Source organism: Chlorocebus sabaeus, chromosome X, assembly GCF_047675955.1.
Source record: "Chlorocebus sabaeus isolate Y175 chromosome X, mChlSab1.0.hap1, whole genome shotgun sequence".
NCBI lineage: Eukaryota > Metazoa > Chordata > Mammalia > Primates > Cercopithecidae > Chlorocebus > Chlorocebus sabaeus.
This window is the reverse complement of record NC_132933.1, coordinates 5,152,945-5,171,855: the sequence shown is the minus strand read 5'-3', so window position 1 is coordinate 5,171,855 and position 18,911 is coordinate 5,152,945. Positions and strand designations below refer to the sequence as shown.

The 18,911-nt window shown below is 37.7% G+C and overlaps 1 protein-coding gene across 5 annotated transcripts in view; it reads left to right on the top strand.

Annotated features, from left to right (window-relative positions):
• Window positions 1-18,911, top strand: part of MTMR1 (myotubularin related protein 1) — an 80,264-nt gene that overhangs the window by 20,104 nt on the left and 41,249 nt on the right. The window contains exons 3-7 of one of the 5 annotated variants that reach the window (XM_073013360.1): window positions 1,065-1,088; window positions 1,664-1,690; window positions 7,331-7,406; window positions 15,457-15,551; window positions 15,922-16,029. In XM_073013360.1, coding sequence (XP_072869461.1) covers window positions 1,065-1,088; window positions 1,664-1,690; window positions 7,331-7,406; window positions 15,457-15,551; window positions 15,922-16,029 — 330 coding nt within the window. Of the gene's footprint in view, window positions 1-1,064; window positions 1,089-1,663; window positions 1,691-3,200; window positions 3,252-7,330; window positions 7,407-15,456; window positions 15,552-15,921; window positions 16,030-18,911 lie in introns of all 5 variants that reach the window. The other 4 variants (XM_073013359.1, XM_073013361.1, XM_073013362.1 and 1 more) reach the window with 4 other exon arrangements.

Below are 18,911 nucleotides of genomic sequence, written 5' to 3'. Positions count from 1 at the left end.
ATTTGAATGATAATACAGTGATTTTTTTGAATCTGTGTCGTGTGATCTTATGCATCCTGAGTGAAACTGTAAAGCTAGTAAGAACCTCCAGTGATTCTTTTCTGATGATTTGTTTTCATAGAACATTCAGTGGTCAGAAGATAGGATTTCCAACTTTGGAATGGGGAACACAGATGGTTAAAATCTTCCCAGGCTATTACAACTATTTGCTTTTTAAAAATTCCTGCCATTCCTTCTGACCAGGGCTTTCTGAATGTGTATGCTGCATGTTCAATTAGGATTCACAGGCCTCAGGCACAACAAGAATGTTGCTAAAATCAGTGTCCTTGCTGAATAAAACTGGGCTTTCCCTCCCCTCCAGGAACAGCCACTTACCTCTTCCCGCCTGGAGCTCCCCTTTGGCCATGCAGCTGGTGCTGGGGCGGGGAGCAGGCACCCTCTTCTCAGTGGCGGCCACATCGGGGAGTTTAATTCTGGAGTCCCAAATATGGATTGGAAATGTAATTTCAATAGAAACCAGGTTAAGCTTTGCAGTTAACTCAGCTTTATGATACCATCAATGCAATATAGCTGAGCTGTGCTTGCTCTGGGTCCAAGGTGGGGATTTCTGTGGTTTTTTGGTTTTGTTTTCCTGGGCTGGTTTGGACATATAACTGCCTTTTTTTTTTTTTTTTTTTTTTTTTTTTATCATTGGTTTTTTGAGGAAAATGCATTCAGTATTCCAAACGGAAACTAATGAACTTTTTGAACACAGCCTGTTCACAATAGCTTGTAATAGCACTTGACAGAAGGGGTTTTCGTTTAAGGTAATGTAGTTAGTCTTAGCCTAAGGGCAACACGTTTCTCCAAATCATAGACTTCCCTGAAAATTATAGGACAAATGTGTTAGGATTGATCTGATATTGAATGAAACTTAGAGGGCAAATGTGTTAGGATTGATCTTGTTGGTTTTACTTAGAGGATTATGATGTTTTTTAGGGAATGGGCTGTTGAACTTAATGGCATCTTTCACAGGTTAATAGTAACATGTCCATGATGATGATATTCTGTATTTTAACTAACAGGTTTTCAGGAGGCCTGATATAAGGGTAAGGATATTTGGCTTTCAGCAGATGGGCCTCCTACTTGTGTGTGTCTGTGCTTTATCGAACACTTAGTCTATTTAGTGTTCTTTACCTTCTCACTGGTTTTTATGAATCACTCAGATCAATTTGCTCTGCTGTGTTATAGCTTTAAGTGTTCACTAGAAACGCTTTATTTGTTACAATGTTTTTATGTGCAATAAAAGCCAATGTGTGTGAGGGCAGGATGCTAAAATTGTTACCAGTGTGCAATATTGACTTTTGTTGTACTACATGAATTATGACCAAATGGATATTCATGACTGGGGTTATAAGGCTAGGGCTACTGAGGTCTCTTTTAATCTTGTTTATTGTGTAATTCATGCTACAGAATTTAGCAACTAAAAAAAATGGTTAGTTGACTGTCCTATCTAAGTAAGATTTCAAGTCATGTTTGTGTTTGCATGTTGAATCCACAAAGCAGAAGTGCTAATCTTGAAGTTAAATCTAGCAAAATCAATCCCAGTTACTATTTTTTAAAATACAGATATAGTGGGTTACAGCTTATATTTTCCTCATGATTTTCCTTCCCTTTATTTCAGAATATTCATAAAGCAAGACAAAGATTGGTAATGTGCATGCATTTAACAGAAAATTAACCTATTTCTATTCAAGGAAAACAATGTGGATTTTGATAGTATAATAACTTCAGTTTTAAAGTTTTAATCTTATTGAAGCCAACGAAGTAGTACAAAAATAAGCAAGTTAAGTCTTGTTATTCTAGTTGGTTTTCCTTTCTTTAGTCTTGTTTTCACCATGTTTTCTTTTGCTTATGAGAATCATTTTCTTTCATTGATTCACATTGTTAAATATTAGTGCTTGGCTTTACACTTGCATGAACTTTGAAATGTTGTATATTTTGTTCATTGAGCTTTCTGTTTCTAAAAACTTGATTCAATTTTCTTTGTATTTAAAAAATGGAAATTTAAAAAAACTGGCTGCACTGAAAAATTACACTGCCTTGAAGTGTGCTAAACTATACCAACTGTGCACTGAATTCAATCTGATGATAGAGTATAAAAGTACATTAAGGAGTTATTGGACTTGATTGACAAAAATGGAAGGTGGGAAATAGTAAATTCTTTTGAAGTTTTACTATTTCTTCACTGGTTGCCTTTGTAAAAAACGATAGTCATTGCAACCAAAGTTTCATGAAGCAAAAATATATATAGGCTAATTTGAATATTTTTAGCCTCAGAGACTTGATAGAACTTTAAAAAGAGATTACAATCTTGTCATCTTCAGTATTCATATTCTTTTTACCACCTGCTGAATAAAAAGCCCAATTTTTAAAGTTTCAAAAAATAATAGATTCTATAAAGAAATTAAGAACAGTATACCTTTAAAGGGATTGGAAAAAATTAAATAAAGATGTGTGGCCTTTTCGTTGTTTCTTGGAAGTGTGTTGATACTGTAATTAGAAATATTTAATATGATATTGATTTATAAATCACAGAATTTAATTAGCAATAAGCAATAAGAAACAGACATGTGTATATATGTGTGTACACACACACACACACACACACACACACACACACACACACACACATATATATAATCTCCAGCATGTGATATATGCATGTGTGCAGTGGAATTAATCCCTGAGCAAAGTAATATGAATACTTACTGTGTTTAAAATACATGTCTATAAACTGCCTTTGTATTTTGGCTTGACTTTGCCCTTTACCAGGTTTCTGTGGTATGCTTTATTTTCTGTGAGCACGTTATGTGCCTGTTATTTTGTTTCTTTGCTATATGCTGTGTATTGCTTGGTTTTGAAAAGACAGTACATTCTTTGAAATTCGTGATGTTTGTTTGCTTTTCATTTTTCTACCCCAACACAAACACAGAGTAGATACTCCATTTTAGGCTGAGGTTGCTATAGATGGCCTACACGTTATTTCCTTAACTCCAAGGGGGAAAATGTTGTGATTTGCAAAGTCATGAAAGGTGTGTCGACTTTTACATGCTTACTGTCTCCTTAAAAGAGAAATTCTGTCCTTTCACCTGTCTGTTTGCACGTGTTTCTCTTTCTCCTCTTTGCTTTTTCTTGTCCATGCACCTGGTGCTGTGCAGGAGATTCAGGAAGAACACAATGGCTACCCTTCTGAAGCTGAAGCTGATCAGGTGGCAAGTTCTACATGTTCATCTGTTTGTAGCTACAGATCATGTATTTAGAAGCCATTTCATTCTAGACTTCTAGATAATCAAAGCTTTCCAGATGCTTTTACCACAATAGTAGTGCCCTCCTGTCCAAATTTGCTAGATTCCATATGACATTATTTGCAAAAATTGGTTTATCCAACATTTTGTCAACTAGAAATTTGTTTGTCTGTGTTTCTCGGTTTGCCCATATAGGGTTATTGATGGGGTTAATGACCCTCCATCACGGTTGGATTCTGCAGTGCCTTTACATAGACATAGAGGGGACAGATACATATGCTAAGGGTTCTCCTTGAGGGTGCACACTTTGTTTTCTTCAAATATGCATGATCTGTGCCCAACACAGTACCTGGTACCATGTAGATAGTTGTGGAATTGGTACATATATTAATCAGAATACAAAATTATTCATAGAGTATTCTTGAGTGCTTACTCTGCTCAGTACCTCTAGACCCTCTCTGGAGTCTTTTAAAGCTGCAGTACTTTCCCCAATGCTTATGTGAAACCAAGAGAAGAGCAGCTCCAGGGATGCGTGGCATGCCCCAGGTGCTCAGCTACACCATTGTCCACCATCATCCAGCCCCACCCTCCTTTGGTGACCCCGGAAGCAACTTGAAGAGCCCAGTTTGAAAGCCACTGCTTTTGGCATGCGACCATTATATAAACGATCCACCTGGTGGCTTGGATTCAGGCTAAGGAGAAAAGTAGCAAAGAGGCCAGGGTTGTTGGTTGGGCTGGAGCCCTCAGGAACAAATTCAGGGAGCTGGCAGACTTCGGCTAGACCTTCAGGGTCACTGGAACAAAGTTGGGATGAGGTCATCAGAGGGAGTTCCCCAGTTGGGCAGCACTTTGAGCCATGGCACTAAGAGGAATGGGTGTGTTTATGAAATCAAATTTAGTTCATAAGAATATTCCATCCTTTGATTGTGCTGAACATGGGTTGGATAAATCAAGGGTCAAATCATGTCCTGTGCAACCTCGTAGTTGCAGTAAAAGCTTAACGTAGCATAAGTGTGAGTCCCTTCTCCTAACAGCAGCTTCATAAAGGGAATCTACTATACTCACCAAAGCAAACAAAAAACCTCCAAGCTTTTAAAACTCTTCTCCTCTTGAGTTTCTATGCTAAAGCTAAATGTGTTTCTTTTACAAAAGGAATCTCCTATGGGGAAATCTGAAGCAATTGGGTCACATCTTTGTTTTATTCCAATAGTTGTTCTTTTTTGCCATTTAAAAAGCATGTCCCAGATTTATCATTAGTGAGAGATTTGCCTTACTATGTCTCACTGACATATAAATACACAGAAGTTTCAAGCCAAACTTGACATGACTATGGGAAGAGAAGAGAAATGCTTGATTTTCAACTTCTATCTTGAGAGCATTGTGTATTCTTAAAATGGTCCTAATCACTTCTGTCTCCTATATGCAACATTTTATTAGTCCTGGATTGAGGACTTTAAAATGTTTGATGTGGCTTGCTCTAGAGAGAGTCATACCTTTCCTAAGCTACTCTAGATTCAGTTGATTAAAGCAGCTTGCTTTAGTAATTATATTTCAAAATAATCTACTTCCATTTAATTTTAACATATAAGAAACTTAAATCCGTATAATACATGATAATATTTAGCCATTAAAATATTTCGCTTTAACAATATAACATTTGAAGTAATTTAAAACTCTGATATTGATTAAAGTAGCAGCTTTCTCACTTCGTGAGATGCTGTACAATTAGTCACTAGTTCAGGCAATAAAGCAGACTTTCAAATTAAGGCTTCTAAGATTGGAGATCTTTTAGTGTTTCTAAAACCAGACATTTATAAGTGTACATGTTAGCTTATGCTTTATTGCATAAAATATATTTCTAAAACAGATGTGAGTATAAAAATGAATCCATTAATCATTCTCCACACCCACCCTTAATGTGTTAACTTCCAAAAAATTTTGGCTGAAAATATCTTTAAAAACCAGTCTGGACTAAAAATTTGAATTGAATTAACTGTTTGCAGGTAATGATGATTCCTAATCTATATTATTTTAACCATGCACCTTTCAATAAGGAGGAGGATGGACCATGTCATTTTGTGCTCTCCCAGTAGAATTAACATACCCCTGACCAACATTTAACATTGAATTTGCTATTTATAGTTTGGCTTTCTTCCTTTTATAAAATTTGATGAAACTGCTATGTGTAGTATTTCTAAATTGACCTTTAAGTCCTTTAATAAAACATAGTGAAATATTCTTGCAACTATGAAAATAATTACTATTTTGAATTTTCAATAATTTAGAATTATAAAAGACATCCATTTAAAAATATTTTGCTTTACAAAATTATGCTGAAAACTTAGTATTATTCGACCTGTTTTCCACTGAACACTAGTGGCCTCCGATGTTAACAGGTGGAAAAAGCAGTCCCGATCAAATAGGTATGAGAAATGCATTATACTCTAGCGCCCTCTTGCTGATTTGGTGTGCATTAACACACTAAAGATGTCTCACTAAAAAAAGCAGCTGAGGCCGGGCGCGGTGGCTCACGCCTGTAATCCCAGCATTTTGGGAGGCTGAGGCGGGTGGATCACGAGGTCAAGAGATCGAGACCATCCTGGCCAACATGGTGAAACCCCATCTCTACTAAAAATACAAAAATTAGCCGGGCCTGGTGGCGTGCGCCTGTAGTCCCAGCTATTCGGAAGGCTGAGGCAGGAGAATTGCTTGAACCCAGGAGGCAGAGGTTGCAGTGAACTGAGATTGTGCCACTGCACTCTAGCCTGGTGACAGAGCGAAACTCCATCTCAAAAAAAAAAAAAAAGCAGCTGAACTTGTTTTGCTTAACCCAGCATTTCCCAAACTTTTATTTATTTATTTATTTTTTAAGACTATTCACATCTCTTGGGAAAGTAATGCTCTGTGAAATACAGCTTTGGAATTGCTGGGGGTTTTGATCACCTTATTCTTATTCATGACACATTATGTCAGAGATGCCGAGGAGAAAGTGACTGGTTTCCTTGGCAGCATTTCACAGGGTGGCGGTACCTCGGAGTAGGCCCCGAGTTCAGACTTTGGTTCCTAACTTTGTAGTTCAAGAACACCATTTTCTCACCTCCTCTCAATTATCTGGCACTATCCAACCAAGCTCACAAGGGACTGGCTACTGGGCTGCAGTGCCAATCTGCTAATTTTAAAACGTGGGCATGTATTCTTCTGGCCATCTAAGGTATCCTTTTCCTAGCATTATTGTAGCCAGGAAACCTAGTAAATCATTAGCAATTTTCTTGGTGAGTGTGAAATTACTGCAAAGTGAATTGTCTTGGGACGTGCCTGATAAAAACACCCTGCTCCGCAGTAGGGATTGAATACTGTTGCCTGCCTGCCAGATGAGAGCACACTCTCTCATGGCCTGGATTGGGTGAACACTGAACTTCACTCTTCATGTCCCTGGTCATACACTTTGTGCATACATGTCCATGTGCACGAGCACGTGCACACACACACACACACACACACACACACACAGCTGGGCTGCAGTACCAAAGCCTAGGCCTTTCCTTAGTTGTGTACTGTACTGAGACTATTCTCTGGTTATTTTAATTAGACTTCTGGCCTTCCCAAACTGTCTCATAGGCTGGGTTATTTCTACAGTTAGCTAAGCACCTATATCTCATGTTGGTTTTATTTGTGTTAGTTTCATGCTCAGAAGGTAACCTTTTTCTGACCTTATTTGCAAATTCTAGAGATGCCTTTTAATAGTTATCTGTGTAGTGATTACAGTATCTTTCTGTCATGTCAAGCCATTTCTGTGTTAATGCTTCCTAACTGTGAAATTTAAATACGTTGTAACAATTTGCTAGAATATGCAGCATGATGTCTTGTGATGCTGAGCTTTGAAATTGTCTTTTGAGGGGTTGGGTGCTTATTTTGCACGCTTCTGTAGCCTTATAGTGACATCACAGAACATCAAAATTTTTCACAGGTATACAGAAAGTGAGATTTACTCCTGTTTGGTGTTTGTTTGTTTGTTTGTTTTGTTTTTTGTTTGTTTTTGCCAGGCTCTAAGGGATGGAAATAAGCTGGCACAGATGGAAGAGGCTCCACTTTTTCCAGGAGAATCAATTAAAGCCATTGGTAAGTTTTGTGTGTACACTTTGCTTGTTGAGATCCATAAAATGAAATGGCACTTAATTTGCGAGTGGAGGTGATGTGTGTGCTGGAGATCAGCCAGACCAACTTAATTAGGGGACAGATGGACTAGATCTATTCATCCTCATTAGTGTCATCATGACCTAAGAGATAGAAGACTGTAGAGGATCCCATTAAGTTCCAATTGAGTATTTGATGGCGTTCCCAACAGGAGAGGAGCCTGACTTTTCCTGGTGAACTGAAAGCTGATTAGACACTCAATGTAATGTCAGTTCACTGCTTTGTTGGAATCCTTCAGTATAAGGGAAATTTATCAATAGGAGATCTATATCATGTTTTAATAACAGTTTTGAGAACTTAGCAAAGAAATTTTAGTGGTTTATCAGATCCCAAAAAGTACAATTTTGGTGCATGGCAAGGGCTTGTATTGCCATCCTGGCTTTTAAAGGTGATGGCATGAGGGCTTCCATATCCCTCCATGGTGTATTGCCAGGCCTTTCAGGGAGTAGTTGATTGTGCCATGGGTGGATGGGTGGGGAAGCTGGATGCGACCCATTCATCTCATCACTTGGTTGGGTTGGACAGTCTGGTTTTCTAGACTGTTTCCTTCTTCCATCATGGCTTTCTCCCAAAGAGGCACACTCAGTCTCAGAGTATAGTCATCTTGTGCCAAGAATATTTGAGTAGCGGGGCTCTCCCACCAGATCCTCCAATCAATTACTGCTGCTGTATATCCTAGTCTGTGTCTGTGGACCATGCTTATCTTCTCCTTGGTTTTGAAATTCTTTATTTCCTTGAGTTCTAGGACTTCATTCTATCCTGGCAGTCCTCTTACCTCTTTGTTCCTTCTCTGGGCGTTCTTCTAGCTCTGCCCTCATACTGCTTTCTTAATGATCTGTTTAAAATGCAGAGGTAATTATGTCATGCCCCTGCTTCTTCAGACAGTAAACAACACAGATTTAAAATGTAAAATGTGAAGAGGTTGTTTTTCACTTTAGTTTTATAATTTGTCAGTGAATCCAAGTCAGCTCAGAAAAGATTAGAGCTCATGTAGGTGATTGACAACTTTGCACATCAGATACATATTTTGAATGAGCAGGGAATGTTATAAAAGCTTGGATTGCAAGCTCACAGTTGTTGTAGTAAGAAGAGAAGGCTTCAGTGGATTTAGCTGCGGTCCTGTTGCTCTTTCTCTCCCGTTTTCTTTTCCTTTCACTCTGGAAACAGAGCTCAGAGAAACTCCTGCCTGGCCCCACTCCAGTACAAATTATTGGAAATATCTTAAGAGTTAGATCTTAGGACATCCTTAAGTGATGTAAGTATGCTTTATGCTCCTCCAGTGGCTTGCAAAGGGTAAGTAAATTGACCCTCTACTTTTTAATAAAATATATTCCTGGAGGCAAAGTATTAAAATAGGTCATTGTGAAGTAAAGTACTCCATCTAGAGTATTATTTCAGTTTGTCATTGTCAGAATGTGAAGAGTTTTGACACAGTGTACACCTGAAAAACCATCATCACAGTCAAGATAACAAACATATCCATCACCTCCCAGAAGTTTTCGTTTCCTTATGCCCCTTTATAATCCCTACTTCCTCTGCCTTCTCCCCCATCCCCAAGCACTACAGGCTAGCTTATATTTTCTAGTGTTTTATGGAAATATAATCATAGAGTATGTTTTTTTGTCTAGCTTCTTCAAATCAAATAATTATTTTGATATCCATATTGTGGCATGAGTTAACAGTCATTCTTTTTTATTGCTGGATAGGATTCCATTATATGGCTACATGACAGTTGGCTTATCCATTCATCTGTTAGTAGATATTTAAGTTGTTTCTACTGTTTGGCTGTTACAAATAAAGCTGCTGTGAACACTAATGTACAAGTCTATATGAACATTTCTTTTCTCCTGAGTAAATACCTAATAGATGAAGTGGCTAGATCAGATGATAGCTATACAGTTTCTTTAAAAAACTGCTAATGTGTTTTCCAAGTGGTTGTACCAGTATACATTTCTAGTAGCAGTATATGAGCATTCCAGTTTTTCCCTTCCAATTTGAATGCCTTTACCTTATTACTCTTGATTGAACCTCCAGTATAATGTTAAAGAGAAGAGGTGAGAGCGGACATTCTTGTCTTCTTTCTGATCTTGGGAAAGCTTTCAGTCTTTCACCATGAAGTATAATATTAGCTGTAGGTTTTTACTGTGGACACCATTTATCGTGTTGAGGGAGTTCCTTTCTATTCCTAGTTTGTTGTGAGTTTTCATCAGAAATTGATGTTTGATTTTGTCAAATGTTCTTTCTGCATCGATTGATGTAACCATGATTTTTCTTTAACCTATAATATCCTGGATTACATCAATTAATTTTTGATTGTTGAATCAACCTTGCATTCCCAGGATAAACTCAGCTTGCTTATTATGTATTATCTATTTTATAAATTGTTGGATTTGGTTTATTAAAAGTTTGTTTAGAAGTTTTACATCAATATTCATTTATGAAAGATATTGGTCTGTAATTGTAATTGCTTTGTCACGTTTTGGTATCAGAGTAAAGCTGGCTTCATAGAATGAATTGAGAATTATTTTCTCTTCCTTAGTTTTCTGGGATAGCTTATTTCTTACTTAAGTATCTGGTAGAGTTTACCAGTGAAGTTGCTTGGACTTTGAGTTTCCTTTGTGCGAAGGTTTTTAACTACAAATTTAATTTATTTAGTAGCTATATGACTGTTTAGACTGTGGTTTTCTTTTGAGTAAGCTTTGGTAGTTTATGTCTTTCCAGGATTTTGTCCATTTAATCCAAGTTGTCAAATTATTGTCATAAAGTCATTTATCATATTTCCTTACTCTTTAATATCTGTAGAATCTGCAGTGATATCTTTCTCATTTCTGATATTATTAATGTACATGTCTTTTTTGTTTTTCGCATCTGTCTGGCTAGAGGTTTATTAATTTTATTGATCTTCTGAGAGTCAGCTTTTGGTTTTATTATTTTCTTTGTTTCCTATTTCATTGACTTCACTCTGATCTTTATTATATCCTTTCTTCTGCTTACTTTGGGCTTAATTCACTCTTTTTGTAGCTTTTGAGGTAGAAACTGTGGTCATTTATTTGAGATTTTTGTTATTTTCTAGTATAGGCATTTAAATTTTCCTCCCACGGCTACTTTAGTAGCATTTCACCAATTATGACCTTGTGTTTTTATTTTCATTCAGATCAAAATGCTTTTGAATTCCCCTTTTGATTCTTCTTTGACCCTTGGGTTATTTAGGAGTGTGTTGTTTCATTTCCATATATTTGTGAATTTCCCAAATTTTTTTTCTATTATTGAGTTCTACCTTCATTCCTTTGTGTTCAGAAAACATACCTTTTATAACTTGAATATTTTTATGTTTATCAAAGCTCATATTATGTCCCAGAATATGCTCTGTCTTGGTAAATGTTCTATGTGCAGTTGAAAAGAATGTGTTTTCTGCTGTTGTTGAGTAGACTGTTCTATAAATGTCAGTTAGGTTTTGTCAGTCTGTGTTCTTAGCCATTTTCTGTCTATTTCTATCAATTGTAGAGAGAGAGGTTTTGAAATCTCTGACCATAATGGTGGGTGTGTCAGTTTCTCCTTGCAGTTCTATTAGTTTTGCTTTATGTATTTTGAAGCGGTTATTAGATACATACAAGTTTAGGATTCTTACGTCCTCCTGATGAATTGACCTCTTTATTATCATGAAATAACCTTCTTTATTCTTGATAATATTCTTTGCTCAGAAATCTACTTTGTCTGATATTATTACAGACATTACATCTTTTTAAAAATTTTACTAACATGATATACCTATTTTCATCCTTTGAATTTCAAACTATTTGTGTCTTTATATTTAAGGTGAGTTTCTTTTAGACCACATATAGTTGATTCTTTCTTTAGTCTCCAAACTGACAATCTCTGTCTTGTAATTGGGGTGTTTAGATCATTTATGGTTTATGTAATTATTAATATTATTAGGTTTAAATCCACTATCTTGATGATTGGTTTTTCTTAGTCTCATTTATTCTTTGTTCTTTTTTCCCTCTTTTTATGGTCGAATTGAGTACTTTTGTTTTAAACTTTTATTTTAGGTTCAGGGGTACATGTGCATATAGGTAAACTCATGTCATGGTAATTTGTTGTACAGATTATTTTGTTACCCAGATACTAGGCCTAGAACCTAGTAGATACTTTTTCTGATCCTTTCCGTCCTCCCAACCTTCACCTTCAAGCAGGCCCCAATGTCTGTTGTTCCCTTCTTTGTGTCTGTGTCTGTGCCTGTGTTCTCATCATTTAGCTCCCACTTATAAGAGAACCTACAGTATTTGATTTTCTGTTCCTGTGTTGATTTGCTAAGGATGATGGCCTCCAGCTCCATCCATGTTCCTGCAAAGGATATATGATCTCATTCTTTTTTATGGCTGCAAGTATTCCGTAGTGTATATGTACCACATTTTATTTATCCAATCTGGCATTGATGGACATTTAGGTTGATTCCATGACTTTGCTATTGTGAATAGTGTTGCAGCAGACATACATGTGAGTGTGTCTTTATGGCAGAAGAATTTATATTCCTTTGGGCATATACCTAGTAATGGGATTGCTGGGTCAAATGGTAGTTCTATTTTTAGCTCCTTGAGGAATCACCACACTGCTTTCCACAACGGTTGAACTAATTTACACTCCTACCAACAGTGTATAAGCATTCCCTTTTCTCTGCAACCTTATCATCTGTTTTTTTTAAATAACTTTTTAATATAATAATAGCCATTCTGACTGGTGTGAGATGGTATCTCACTGTGGTTTTGATTTTCATTTCTCTAATGTTCAGTGATACTGAGCTTTTTTTCATATGCTTATTGGCTGCATGTATGTCTTCTTTTGAAAAATATCTATTCTTGTCCTTTGCCCACTTTTTTTTTTTTTTTGAGACGGAGTCTCGCTCGTCACCCAGGCTGGAGTGCAGTGGCGTGATCTCGGCTCACTGCAAGCTCCGCCTCCCGGGTTCACGCCATTCTCCTGCCTCAGCCTCCTGAGTAGCTGGGACTATAGGCGCCCACCACCACACCCAGCTAATTTTTTGTATTTTTATAGAGACGGGGTTTCACCGTGTTAGCCAGGATGGTCTTGATCTCCTGACCTCGTGATCCGCCCACCTCGGCCTCCCAAAGTGCTGGGATTACAGGCGTGAGCCACCTCGCCCGGCCGCTTTGCCCACTTTTTAATGGGGTTGTTTGTTTTTTTTTCTTGTAAATTTGTTAAATTCCTTGTAGATGCTGGATATTAGACCTTTGTCAGATGCATAGTTTGCAAATATTTTCTCCTGTTCTGTAGGCTGTCTGTTTACTTTGTTGATAGTTTCTTTTGCTGTGCAAAAGCTCTTTAGTTTCATTAGATTCCATTTGTCAGTTTTTGCTTTTATTGTGATTGCTTTTGGCATCTTTGTCATGAAATCTTTGCCAGTTCCTGTGTCCAGAATGGTACTGCCTAGGTTGTCTTCCAGGGTTTTTATAGATTTGGGTTTTACATTTAAGTCTCTAATCCATCTTGAATTGATTTTTGTATATGGTGTAAGGAAGGGATCCAGTTTCAGTTACCTGCATATAGCTAGCTAATTATCCCAGCACCATTTGTAGAAAAAGGAATTCTTTCCCTATTGCTTGCTTTTGTTGAAGATCAGAGGGTTGTAGGTATGCACCCTTATTTCTGGGCTCTCTATTCTGTTCCACTTGTCTATGTGTGTCTGTTTTTGTACCAGTACCATGCTGTTTTGGTTACCGTAGGCCTGTAGTATAGTTTGAAGTCTGGTAACATGATGCCTCCAACTTTGTTCTTTTTGCTTAGGATTGCCTTGGCTATTCTTTTTGGTTCTATATGAATTTTTAAATAGTTTTTTCTAGTTCTGAGAAGAATGTCATTGATAGTTTGATAGGAATAGCATTGAATCTATAAATTGCTTTGGGCAGTATGGCCATTTTCACGATATTGATTGTTCCTATCCATGAGCATGGAATGTGTTTCCATTTGTTTATGTCATCTCTAATTTCTTCAAGCAGTATTTTGTAATTCTCATTGTACAGATCTTTCACTTCCCTGGGTAGCCGTATTCCTAGGTATTTTATTATTTTTGTGGCTATTGTGAATGGGATTGCATTCCTGATTTGGCTCTTGGCCTGGCTGTTGGTGTATAGGAAAGCTAGTGATTTTTGTATGCTGATTTTGTATCCTGAAACTTTATCAAAGTTGTTTATCAGCTGAAGGAGCTTTTGGGTTGAGACTATGGGGTTTTTACTTTTTAGAATTCTATTTTATGTCTTATGCTTGCATATTAGCTATAATTGTTTGTTTTGTTATGTAACTAGTTATTTTACACCTTTATGTCTACCTTCAAATGATTGTATGCTGCTTCACGTACAGGATAAGAACCTTATAGTAGTATACTTCCATTTGTCCCCTCCCACCCTTTGTGCTGTTGTTGTCATCTGTTTTACTTTTACATATGTTATAAACCCCACAATATATAGTTTTTGTTTTTGTTTAAACAGTCAGTTATCTTTTAGGGATAATGATAATAATGCCTCAGTATCCTACAGAAGCACTTGCCAATCTGTTCCCTGCCAACTTCTCTGGCGTCGTGTTCCACTGTCCTTACTGCAGCCATTGATCCAGGCATACTAACCTCTAACAACTTATCACTGTGCCCTTCCTCCTTTCCTTCTCTTACTCCCCCTACCCACTTTCCTACTGAGTTAAATTGATCCTTTTCTGAACTTTCATTGTAGTACTTTATGTCCACATTGTTATTTTAGCTTTTGTCAGCCTCTAGTACAGGGATCCCCAACCCATGGGCTGTGGATCAGCACTAGTCCACGGCCTGTTAGGAACAGGGCTGCACAGCAGGAGGTGAGCAGCGGGCTATGGAGCATTACCGCCAGAACTCCATCTCCTGTCAGATCAGTGGTTAGATTCTCATAGGAACACGAACCCTATTGTAAATTGCGCATGTGAGGAATCTAGGTTGTACGCTCCTTATGAGGGTCTAATGCCTGATAATCTGAGGTGAAGCAGTTTCATCCTGAAACCATCCCCCTACCTCCGCCCTGGTCCATGGAACAATTGTTTTCCATGAACCGGTCCCTGCTGCCGAAAAGGCTGGGGACCTCTGCTCTAGTATAATGGCGATTTTTCTGTGTGGTATCTCTCACAGGTCATGGGCTGCTCATGGACAGGAACTGTTTCCAATTATACCCAGAATCCCAGCAATAGAAGGCTCTCAGTACATAAGGAGTTACAGAAAAGTTAAATGGAAGTAGTTTGAGAATTTGGTTCAGTGACATTAAAGTCTTTTGTTGTCTCACTTGGACTCATATATAGCTATGTATATTCTTGTCATTCTAGTGGAATGGCACTTTGGGAAAACATGAAGATGTGGTGTCTTTGTGATAGATGTTAGCTTCTTAACACTAATAGGGATTAAATATGTCATGCACTTAATAGATATTAACAAAAAGTTAAAACTGATAAGGAAGCCGATAAGGAATTTGAAACAAGTTTTTTTCCACTTCATTGATGTGGTTCTAGGTTTTGTCTTCTGTGAAAAGAGTTTCCTTTGGAGGTGCATTAGGAGACAGTGTTTAACTTTCATTAGTTTTAAGTAGCAGTAATTCATGAAATGGTAGCCCAGGGTTTTCAGAGTTCAATTAATGTTTTGAATATGATTAATTTATCACCCAGGGAAAATGTTAACTACCTAGGAAAAATGACAGAATATAACTTATTATGAGGCCCTTTACTTAAAACCTCATTAAGTAGCAAATCAGAATTTTGTTTTAAAAAATAAAAATTTATTAGAAGACTATGCATCTCTCTGTATTGAAAGTCATAATTGATATAATCCTATAAAATACAAAATTCCTAGAAAATTGGAATCACAAATATGTATTTGGAAAACTCGTGTTAAGTTTTATGGAAGCACAAGTCTATGGCAGTAGTTGCTACTTTGGCCCTTTTCTTTCAGTGAAAGATGTCATGTATATCTGTCCAGTTATGGGAGCAGTGAGTGGAACCCTGACAGTGACGGACTTTAAGCTGTACTTCAAAAATGTCGAGAGGGTGAGTTTTTTAAAGTGTGTTTTATTTTAAAAGAAACACTTTGGAGCACTAAAAGAAGAATGTAAAAAGACCCCTGAAATCCCATTACCCTGAGATAACCACAGGTTGAGTTTTGAGATGTACACCTTTGCAAACAGATGTTTGTATCTTGAAAACAAAGGCTGTTAAAGTACTGCTTAAACCTGGGGGGGAAATTCCATTGTTGTCTCAATATATATTTCATAAAGAATGCTATCAATCAGACTTCAGTTTAGCTGGGACAAAGAGGAAATGCGAAGTAAACAAACATATTTTGTAACCCAGCAAAGACTTAAAATATGAAAACTGTTGACTGACACTAATAGACATTGATCTTAATTTTTAAACCTAGGACCCACATTTTATCCTTGATGTTCCCCTTGGAGTGATCAGCAGAGTTGAGAAGATTGGAGCACAGAGCCATGGAGACAATTCCTGTGGTATAGAGATAGTGTGCAAGGTATAATAGAAACACAAGCGGAAACTAAAAGATCTGAACTGTTTCTCCCTCAGTCTCTTCCTGGTCTTTGGACAGTAGAATAATTGTACTGCTGGTAACTCAAATGTTTTCAGGATAGCAACCTCTTCAAATCTCATATCTAATTTAAACTATTATGTAGCCCTTTGAAATAAACCTTTTCTATTGAAGTACAGTTGTTCCTTGGTATCAGTGGGGGATTGATTCCAGGACCTCCACCTCAGATACTAAAATCCATGGATGTCCAAGTCTTTTATATAAAATGATGTAGTATTTGCATATAACCTAAGAACATTCTCCCGTATACTATAAATTATCTCTATATTGCTTATAATAACTAATACAGTGTAAACACTATGTAAATAGTTGTTATACTGTATTGTTTAGGGAATAGTGACAAGAAAAAATGTCTCTGCATGTTCAGCACAAATGCAACCATCCTTTTAAAAAATATTTTCTATCTGCAGTTGTTCGAATCCTCAAATGTGGAACCCATGGATAGTAAGGGCCGACTGTATTTCTAATTAATGTGGACCTGTAACCTAAGTGATTATTTGTCACATCTCAGAGAAATCAAGTGAAAAGCAGAGATCAATACATTTTCCCAGTTTGTTGTTTTAAGACTACGTTCAGAACAATGTGGATGGTCAGAGACTTCCTAAAGGGACAGCAGTGGTCCATAAATTTTGTGATTAAAAATGAGATTAAGTTTCTTGGCTATGTTGGAATTGCTGGGCTTGTTTGTTTATTTTGTACCCTTCTAATAATTTAAGTAGAAATGTGTGTGATAACTTTAATCATGAAGTCATGTAGGACCCACTCTTAACTGATGTATTTTATTCCCAGTGACTTTACTTTGGTAATGTGGTTTACCAAAAACCCTACCTGAAGTACCAGGAAAGAGATCCTGCCTGCAGGATCATCAGGGCCCCTTCCAAATTTTGGGTTAGGATTCCTTATAATCTATTTGTTTTGATTCAGTCTCTGAGGATAGCTCCCTCTGGTTGGTCCTAGACTGCGCTCAAAACCATTTTTTTTTTTCCCAAAGAACACTTCACTCTTCCAGATCATGAATCTGTTGGCTTACTAAACTCACTTTAGGCACTACCTGACAACTGTCCTTCTCAGGCAGGGTTCCCCATATGGAACAGTGGCAAACAGAGGGATGACTTGATTGGTTCTGCAATTTTGAAACATGTCGTCCCCTTTCTCATGACGCTTGAGTATCTTCCCATTATCCTTAGACTAAAGGAAAAACTCTCCTTACAAGACTTCTCTGCCTGACCCCTTTTCCTCTGCAGCTTCGTCTCAAACTGCCCTCCTCTCATTCTGGCCATCCCAGTCACATGGGCTTTCCTTTGGTGGTTCATACTTGACACATACCGCCGCCACTGCCCCGCCCCAGAATCTTTGCACGTGCTCTTTCCTTAGCTTGTAAGCAATCTGAAATAGCAATCTGAAATAGCAAGTCAGCTCAGTCAGCCACCAAGGTGTATGTGTGTAGCCATGTAGCTTAGAGGGAGAGCATTTCAGGAAATTATGTTGCTTAGGCAGGCGTCCTGGGGCTCTTTTACTAAGATATTTTTATGGCCAGGGTGAGCATTTGCTAACAACTACTTGAAATGTTCTCTAACCTAGAATTACTAAGGTCATGCTCCCAGTCTTCTCAGATCATGCCTAAGAGCCTTATAAGGTGTGGGGTTTATTTTTTAACAGGTGATACACAATTTAAAAGATACAAAAACTGTATATAGTAAAAAATCAGTCTCCTTCCACCCACCACCCTGCCTCCCCATTCCACTCATTTCAGGCACCCACTGTTACTGATTTCTAATGTAACCCTCCACAGATAGCCTATGCACATGAGAATGTATGTATAGTCCTTGTTTGAAAATGTAAGTGGGGCCAGGCGCAGTGGCTCATGCCTGTAATCCCAGCACTTTGGAAGGCTGAGGCAGGTGGATTACCTGAGGTCAGGAGTTCAAGACCAGCCTGACCAACATGGTGAAACCTTGTCTCTACTAAAAATGCAAAAATTAGCTGGTAGTGGTGGTGGGTGCCTGTAATCCCAGTTACTCGGGAGACTGAAGCAGGAGAATCGCTTAAACCAGGGAGGCGGAGGTTGCAATGAGCGGAGACTGTGCCATTGCACTCCAGCCTGGGCAATAAGAGCGAAACTCCATCTCAAAAAAAAAAAAAAAAGAAAATGTAAATAGTAGTATATTATATACATTGTTCTACTCCTTTTCTTTTTCCCCTTGACAATACATCGCAACACTCCATTACATCAGTACGTACAGAGCTGCTGCTTGTTTTTAACAGCTCTTTAGTGTTTCATCAACTGTACTGCAGTTTAATTATAAGTGCCACCTATTGATGGACATTTAGGTTATTGCCATTCTTTTTGCTGTTACAAATAATACCACAAGAATAACTTCATTTTAATTGCTATTTTTTAAATTTGTGGTCATATTTACCTTCAAAGTTCATATAATGTTAAAGAAGAGTGAGATTTTTGTGTTTAACTAAGAAGAGCATAGATTTTGAAAGGTCAAGGACACTGCTGAAAACATCCTGGGAAGAAACCACACCATCACAGTTGGCCTTGGTGGGATTATTCCTGCTGACTTGGGCTTTGGCCTTTGGCCATCAGCTTGCATTGGGGGGCATTTTAAGAAACTGTGGTGTGGAGAAGCAGCATTGTATTGCTGTAAGGATGTTACTGAGGGCTACAGTCTGTACCCTATTAATAGGGAGTCCTTTCTGTGAGTGTGTGGGGGAGGAGTGTCTGCTACATTTCTGTTTTATGGATGGCATGAATTCTTAACTGATTCTTTCAGCAGCTTAAAGAGTACAACTAATTT